General features: G+C 41.3%; 3 protein-coding genes and 1 long non-coding RNA gene across 4 annotated transcripts; 3 read left to right on the plus strand and 1 right to left on the minus strand.

Annotated features, from left to right (window-relative positions):
- The first annotated feature begins 279 nt into the window (after window positions 1-279).
- On the plus strand, window positions 280-1,147 carry LOC129584840 (uncharacterized). The gene is made up of 3 exons (XR_008689942.1): window positions 280-480; window positions 608-711; window positions 1,029-1,147. It is a non-coding gene; the product is annotated as an uncharacterized LOC129584840 (long non-coding RNA).
- Window positions 1,148-1,329: 182 nt separating this feature from the next.
- LOC129584838 (testican-1-like) lies at window positions 1,330-2,754 on the plus strand. Its single transcript, XM_055477176.1, has 4 exons — window positions 1,330-1,427; window positions 1,492-1,731; window positions 1,819-1,913; window positions 2,218-2,754. Exons 2-4 carry the CDS (start codon window positions 1,521-1,523, stop codon window positions 2,395-2,397), a joined length of 486 nt encoding a protein of 161 aa, XP_055333151.1. The 5' UTR covers window positions 1,330-1,427; window positions 1,492-1,520; the 3' UTR covers window positions 2,398-2,754.
- A 273-nt stretch (window positions 2,755-3,027) lies between these two features.
- Window positions 3,028-3,994, minus strand: LOC129585060 (uncharacterized). Its single transcript, XM_055477577.1, has 2 exons — window positions 3,876-3,994; window positions 3,028-3,280 (listed from the first exon to the last, which is right to left on the minus strand). Exons 1-2 carry the CDS (start codon window positions 3,992-3,994, stop codon window positions 3,028-3,030), a joined length of 372 nt encoding a protein of 123 aa, XP_055333552.1.
- A 290-nt stretch (window positions 3,995-4,284) lies between these two features.
- Window positions 4,285-7,236, plus strand: LOC129584834 (dynactin subunit 4-like). The gene is made up of 6 exons (XM_055477172.1): window positions 4,285-4,857; window positions 4,945-5,061; window positions 5,512-6,083; window positions 6,233-6,548; window positions 6,646-6,724; window positions 6,815-7,236. Exons 1-6 carry the CDS (start codon window positions 4,631-4,633, stop codon window positions 6,974-6,976), a joined length of 1,473 nt encoding a protein of 490 aa, XP_055333147.1. The 5' UTR covers window positions 4,285-4,630; the 3' UTR covers window positions 6,977-7,236.
- Window positions 7,237-7,400: the final 164 nt, after the last annotated feature.

The raw sequence follows: 7,400 nt of genomic DNA on the forward strand, positions 1-7,400 counted from the left end.
GTAATTTAATACCTATTGTTAGACAAAAGATCCTCAATTTTGTAATGAACTTTTTTAAACGATGATTTCAATAATGCGTATAAGAATTAAGAAAGTAGGTAAATGTTAACAGTTCTATACTTACCATTAATTTAAAACGGTAGGGTGATTTATAGTGACACAATACAGCTCAGCCACTGTACTACCACGGTGGTACTAAGTACTCGTCTACGAAGCACACTTCTATACGAGCATCGTATTGCACTTGCGAGCTGCGAGTGTGTACACGCTGCGACACCACAGCATGTTTGTCCAGTCTGGTTTACAAATGGGCAGCTCAACAAGTGGTGCTGTCATAAAGTTCGAAAGCTGCAGCAGATTTGTGATCTCACTTCGAATCTGAGATCCGATGTTCCTCTCGAGCGTTGTTTAATTAGCAAAACATATGAAGATACAAAATTATTTTAGTTTCATTGTTTTACCTTGTGGAATCTGCTGAAGGTAAGAGTCTAGCTGCTTGCAGTGATTTATACGAGAGAGAGCTCACCTTGATCCAGACAGCATTTTTCCGGTTTTCTTGTCACATTTTCGTTTTCCAAAACTCCGCTGCACTTCCAAACGTTTATAGGTTGTTTTCCCTTTTGGTTGTTGAAAATGCGAATCTTCGCAATCTTGTTGGTGGGACTGGGACTGACGGAAGCGCGCGACAAAGATAAAGGTGTTGGCAACAAGGTACGCTGGTCAAAGTTCGACGTATGTGCTTATCTGTAGAGTGTAGACTGTTCTTATGTTGGCCATATGCTGATGGCTAGTTTAAAATCTGATTCATATGAATGGTATGATAAAACTTGAAGACGTTTAGACTGATAAAAAACTTCCAAAGCTCGCCATAATAATAGCAGATATTTGGAGAAAATGTCAATTTCATGTTACATTGTTACATCTGCATCATGGATCGCATGATTCATTCGATGAGAATGCGACGTTTTTCGGTATGCATCAGTGCATAACAAAATATTTATATTTCTGCAAACTCGGTGTTTGGACAGGATGCTGTGGATTATGCAAAACGTTCGGCCATCTCCATTTATCACCACGACGAAATTGCTCAAAGTAAGTTATGCGAATTATTTGCTAGACAAGAATTATTGCATGTTACTCATATAATTTATTGTTAAATACAGTATTCGGCATTTCCATTGCATTTGCCGCGGAACAACGCTGGCTATGCGAACTCTTCCGTGTTTTGTGTTATGTAATTGTAATCGTTGTAATTCAATTAAGGCCTTGTCCCGAATTCGAAGCGAATCTCGTTGCGATACAGCAACTCCACCTCGCGAGGCTTAACGTTACGTACTCATCCGAGTGTCGGCTACAGTATAAGAATTGTGTGGACAAGACTGACGTTAAAGTGGTATGTCAAGGACGTTGCCCATGCAAATCCACAGGTAAAATAAACATTGGATTTATTTTCTTTATATCCTGGCAGTGTGTATCGTCTGTTCGTTCCAGATTTCAATGATGCCGTCGGTCACGTTACTATGCCGGCACCCGAGCCGCTGAAAAAGACGGAGATGAGGAACGAGGGTTGGTTGGATGATCCCAGTGGTGGACGAGAAAACGATATCAACGTTCATAAACCAGCTAAGACAAAGTTGTCCAGCAGCGTCTGCTCCAAAAAAGAAATGAAGGAACTGCGTTTTCGATTAAACGAGTGGTTTTATACAGTGTTCCGGCAAAAAGTCGAAGAAGGTTTGGAGATGCAATCCTTCAAACGGCAGTCAAACAATGATGTGATCTAATTATGCAGCGGTTTATTAAAGCCAGTTACCTTTGTAGGAAGCCCTGAAGATTTCGTACAAAATCCAGTTTGTCAAAATGGACCGCATCATGCCGTTCTGAGCTGGATTTTTCTTTATTTCGATGATAATAAGGTACGCATGTGTTTGGCGTTGTTGGTTTTAATTGCGATAGAACAGAAGTAGGTATGTGGGAGAAACTTAGGTAGCCGCAAGTATAGCAGTTTGTAGCTGCAACCTTGCTGGTACATCTGTAGTGATATTTTTGCTCATCATCTGTTGACAATTTTCGTATAAGCCAGGATTGAAATGCTAGAGCATATTTATTCTTTATAGGTAAAAAGGTGCCAGATATTGTTGTAGTGTTAAATGATTTTTAAGGGTCAACGAAGTTAAGTCCGGCAGTTTAAGGAACGCTATTCACGCGTACGTGTTGCAGGACAACAGCTTGAGCCTGCGAGAATTGTTTGACCTGGAAGCGGACAAATATGAGCGCTGTATAAATCCGCTTTTAGAGTTTTGCGATAAGAACAGCGATTTGGAAATTTCTGGAGTTGAGTGGTGCCATTGCTTTCAAGGAAAAGGAGGCGCTAAAACTTTGAGCCGTCGGCATTACTGAGGCTATGACGCATTGCTCCCTCTGGACGACACATCATCGGTATCGGTGGATTGGTGAAACAGTCGGATGATACGCTTTGTGCAATACGATAAATTTAGAATGGTTGGGTGACTTGGGTCCCGTTCTCTTATTTTCTCCAAAGTACAGTAATCTCCACGTTTTTTACTACACGTGCCGTAATCTCTTACTGTGCCAAATTGTTTGCGAATTTCCTCTTGACAGCATAGCTGCTGCTGATCCGATGATGTAAAATGTAAAAAGTATGCTAATGCTTGGCTTAATGTTGGAATATTGTTTTTATTTGTGTTTATTTGTTTCTGTAATCAGCAGTCAACTGTGCCTACAAATTGAGCAAAATTATGCCTTGCGTGATTAACAATTTCGGCAAGATAAACGTGAAACTTTGCATCTTTTTAATTGAAAGCAAATGGCTCATCTGTTGGCTCTGTACACGAAGTTCCGGTCAAAGCAATCCCGCGGGAACACAAATATCCGTACACAGCACACCGAATATGATTCAAAATCAAAGTGCGATCGACGAAAAAAATGGCCATGCGCGATTTCGAAAATATTACAGAAATATGCCAATGCAAAGTTAGTAAAATACACACAGTCCACCCCACTCACGGGTTAATGGTGTCCACCGTGTCCATGTCCACCGTGACCATGTCCGTGGTCATCGTGATGACGCGGCGGGACAAGGGGATCCACCCAGTGTTCAGCATCTGGATGGGCGCTAACGTACCATCGTCGCGCGCCATAACTGACCGCCGCCAAGATAAAGCCAGTAAGCAAGCCTCTTGTCAAAAGACCCCATGTTCGACCTTTTGCCGTTCCCCACGCCGGATGCCAGCGCCAAACTTCGTTTCTAGGAATATTCCGGCTAATCATTTCAACGCACACCATTTTCAAAATTAGCATTATGGCGGACACTAATTTACCAGGTCATTATCACCTTCATAACTTACACCATGATTCCATTAACAAAAGAATTTCACAAATTATTACCGTGTCATCATCAATTATATTAGGATACATAAAGAGAAAATATCCAGTATAGGTAAGTATAACTGATACAATGCAAACAATCACCGAATACAGTTTTGAACCATGATTAGTGTCAGTACTGTCGGAAAATTTCAAACAAAACCAGTACAATGATTCCCAACATATTCTAGCTTATTTAGCCTAATGGCATGGCTTTCTTCGTTTCGAAATCATGCTGTCTGCGACTTGCCAAAGAAGTGAAAATGGATTATACTCGGTGAAATACCAATTCTTAACATAAATTATATTATAAAAATATTCAATGCAATCATTTCTTCGACACAGTTTAAACACCGGAAACGCACAAAGGTACAAAAAAGATGAAAATCGCTACGTTACTGAAATTTCATGCTTAATCAAACATGCAGCGCTTTTCATTGTAACCAGAGGCTGAATCTTTAACTTTAAAAAAATCATTGTCAAAAGCGTACCTGATCCAGGGGTCTTTTAGTCCATGTTTAGCCAATTTATTATTTAGCTCCACCAGTTCTGGCACTCGCTCCCATTTGTAAATCCGGTAATCCGGCACTTTTGGCATGCCACCCCCCATTGTTGTGGTCTAGGAAAGGATGAAAACACTGCACTGTGGTTCCTCACAAGGCACTACAAGCTAAAGGGCGACCACGAAGCTAACACAACGAACCCGTGAAAATAACTGTATGTACCATGCCATGCATACATAGGGTGCATTCCACTAACACTGCCTTCTGAGAACTAACCTGTTATCAGATAACCTGCATGCAAAATGGCACCAGAATGTGGTTAATCCGGGGGAATACTTAAGGAAGAAAAAGAACAACCAGTAATGTTGCAGACTTCAAAATCTTATTAATTTGTAAAGGGACACACAGAAGCAGAATTCCCAAACATTACTGTAATGTAACAGATGTTGGCAGATTGTTGACACTGGGGAGAATCGCACTTGTTGCAATAGTCAACTCCACGTCTTACAGTTACGTTAATCAGTTTTAGCTGACTAACATCCACTGCATCCCTCTCCCAGTCTCCCCAAACCTCACAGTCGAAAAAGTCGAAAGCTGTATGACTTTTTGTTTTACTGAGTTTACAACAGAAATAACAAGTGTGTAGGAAGTTTTTTCTTGGTTTATATTCTTGGAGACTCTGCCAACGCTTCCCTGCGATTGTGACGCGAGGAACGCGGAAATCGCATATCACGCTAACGGGAATGTCACTTCCTATCGAGAACCACTTGCTGCCACAGTATCTGCAAAACAGTGGACAAGTTATCTATTCCGATGGAAATCAGCATGGATCTTTACAGTGGCTGTATTTCTGTCGCTTCTGCAAGCATCTGTGCGATTACAGTAATATGACCTGTGAGATTGAAATAAAACGCTGTACAAGTTGTACGGAAACTTTCACCAGCTCCGAAAACAGCGACCGAGAAATGGGGTATGTATTTTTTGTTAGCGGAGGAAAGAGAGGCGATTCCGTGACTTCCAAGACTTCTAGTTCCAAAGTTGTCTCTGTATGTTTTAGATGTCCGCAGTGTTTCGAATGCCCATTGTGTTCGCAGACTCTGGTTATCCGTGCTACAACAGCACCGTCCACTTCTCCAGCGAAAACTGATGGCGCTCAGTCAACAGCGTCGGAAAAGTGAGCTTGCGAAAATTTAAATTAGGATTATCGCCACGCATAGTAGCGTGGTATTTTTGACTGCATTGCAGCCATTAATAATTTTTGTCTTCGTTGCAATAGAAATATGATTTTTTAAATTTGTTGATTTTGGTTTAATCTTGGACGGTAATCATTAATCTTGGACGGTAATCATAAATTCTCTTTATGAAGATTTTACGAACAACGTTACAACAAAAATTGAAAACTGGATTGTTTGTAACGGAGTGAAAGTTGAAAATTTGTTAAAAGCTAGCAAAATAAACATGAAATAATAATGAGGATAACAATACTAACAAAAATTATAATTACTGTTAATTAGCAAAATAAAACTTGCCATCAGCATAGGCCAGTTGTGTTGAAAAACCGGTTTAATCGTTTAATCGATAGTCTCTGGTAATCGTGACAAATTTGCATACTTATGTATTACAGACGATACCATCTGGTGTGTCAGTGCTGTCGCTGGAACAGCCGGGGCGCCGGCATTCCCGACGCCATTCGACCGCCGTCAATTTCCGCTCCCTGGAAATTCGTCCAGGAAGGTCATGTTGATCCCGCGGAAAGTGTGGTGTCGCTGTCCAACTACTACAGTGCACTGAGCATATCCGAGAGAGATTCGGGCGTTACGAAGACCAAGGAGAAGCCCGGACGACGGCGATTGGGCTATAATTCGCTATCGGCGGATAAGTATCGACTGGTGTCGGTGGCTCAGAAACGCATTAGCGGCGTGACTGGCGTTGTCCCCGATTTGGATGTCCTCAAACAGAAAGCACCAGAAATGAAGTTTATGGAATCCTGCTCGGAAATGTCAGAGAACGATCTGTTGGACATTGGGAATGTAAAAACAGGAGAAAATCGCTTGAGCATGCAGCAACAATTGCGTTTCCCGGGGGATCAACCACAGAGTAAATTTAATCTGCTACCGAAGAATCGCCCGCTCTCTTGCAAACGGACTTGGCGATGTAAAGCGTGCCAGCATGTTTTAACGAAAAACGACTTTTCTGGTACGTTCTGACACAGTTCGTCATTGAGTCCTTGTAAAACTCTGTAAAATGTATTTGAGAGTTAGGGATGGTTTACATCGTTTTTTATCACAATGTTTCGAAGATTAGCTTGTAGCAGTAGAAGTATATCAAAACTTTTATAATTTTAGCTCATTCTGTGAAGTTCAAGATCATCAGCTCAGCTCCTTTGTTGGTGCCTACAATTAAGCCCTGCAAACCCAACATGATTGTTGGAAAGCTATGCGATTTTGTGATCCCCATCAGTAATCCTCTGAATCATGAACTAACCATGGGCTTCTCCCTCCCGAATCCCGAGGAACCGCTGCCGAAATGGATCACCGGTCTGCTCGTCTCAAACGTGACGCTGCCATCGTCGGAAGTGACCTTGTTGAGCCGTAGCTATGCGGCTGGGATCGACGAAAAGGGAAAAGAGACATCGAAAACTTCAGCAGATGATGATTCCAAGTATTTATTTACGGCAGTTGCACAGTTTCTTAAAGCACATGTACCAGCAACTTCTCAAAATGAGATTAAATTGACAATTTACCTGTTGTTGTTACAGCGTCATAGCCTTCCGAAAACTTTACAGCGTTGGAGTGCGCTGTTCCTTTATCCCGCTGTCGCATGAGCGCGATAACTGGGTTAGTGGTGTACTTATATTATTCATAATTATTGTGCCTTTATCTCTGTACGACTTTCTGTTGTTTTTAATCTTGCTTGCATTGATTCAGCTGTCCTTCAACATACGCTACGATTTTCGCGAATCATCACCTACGGTCTTTGAGAGCGTCAAAAGCGGTGATACGTCGGCCAATCACGAAACATCCAGTAAACAGGCAACTTGGATACATATGCGGATTGATATGAATTTGGGCAAAGCAGAGATTAGGTGATATGTACCTGTCCTGCACTGAAATTTTCTAGAGATATGTAAAACTGCAAAAACAATTGTTTGGTGCTTCTTATCTTTTGTGCGCGACCCGGAAACAAATGCTTGATTCACATTAATGGTTGTTTAACTGTTTTTATTTGTTTTCATAGTACGTACTGACGGTACTGTATCTTGTGCAATGCTGGTGTGATGCTGTTTATAACTATATTTGTACTATTTGAATAAGAAATTTAAACGTAGCTGTAAAAGGAAAGCAGTAATTCTTAAAGTGACCGCAGTGACATGCTGTTGTCGAGTCAGCAACTTCCAAGTTTAAACACTCAAAAAAAGGCTGATGGTGAACCCAGTGCCTTTCACAATTCGTGCACCTTTTGGTCTTGGTTAGCTGGTTTTTCAGTGTACTCCTAAAGTGCAACATTAATTCT

The sequence above is a fragment of the Paramacrobiotus metropolitanus genome, unplaced genomic scaffold (assembly GCF_019649055.1).
Source record: "Paramacrobiotus metropolitanus isolate TYO unplaced genomic scaffold, Prichtersi_v1.0 Parri_scaffold0000015, whole genome shotgun sequence".
Lineage (NCBI taxonomy): Eukaryota > Metazoa > Tardigrada > Eutardigrada > Parachela > Macrobiotidae > Paramacrobiotus > Paramacrobiotus metropolitanus.

Bases quoted from the DNA above. Each gene is read 5' to 3' on its own strand.
- LOC129585060 (XM_055477577.1), bottom strand. From the start codon at position 3,994: ATGGGGGGTGGCATGCCAAAAGTGCCGGATTACCGGATTTACAAATGG. The intron at 3,281-3,875 runs GTACGCTTTTGA...TGAAATGATTAG, and splicing joins CTAAAAGACCCCTGGATCAG to CCGGAATATTCCTAGAAACG.
- LOC129584838 (XM_055477176.1), top strand. From the start codon at position 1,521: ATGCCGGCACCCGAGCCGCTGAAAAAGACGGAGATGAGGAACGAGGGT. The intron at 1,732-1,818 runs GTTTGGAGATGC...TTACCTTTGTAG, and splicing joins CCGGCAAAAAGTCGAAGAAG to GAAGCCCTGAAGATTTCGTA. The intron at 1,914-2,217 runs GTACGCATGTGT...TACGTGTTGCAG, and splicing joins TTTATTTCGATGATAATAAG to GACAACAGCTTGAGCCTGCG.
- LOC129584834 (XM_055477172.1), top strand. From the start codon at position 4,631: ATGTCACTTCCTATCGAGAACCACTTGCTGCCACAGTATCTGCAAAAC. The intron at 6,084-6,232 runs GTACGTTCTGAC...TTATAATTTTAG, and splicing joins AACGAAAAACGACTTTTCTG to CTCATTCTGTGAAGTTCAAG. The intron at 6,725-6,814 runs GTTAGTGGTGTA...GCATTGATTCAG, and splicing joins CGCATGAGCGCGATAACTGG to CTGTCCTTCAACATACGCTA.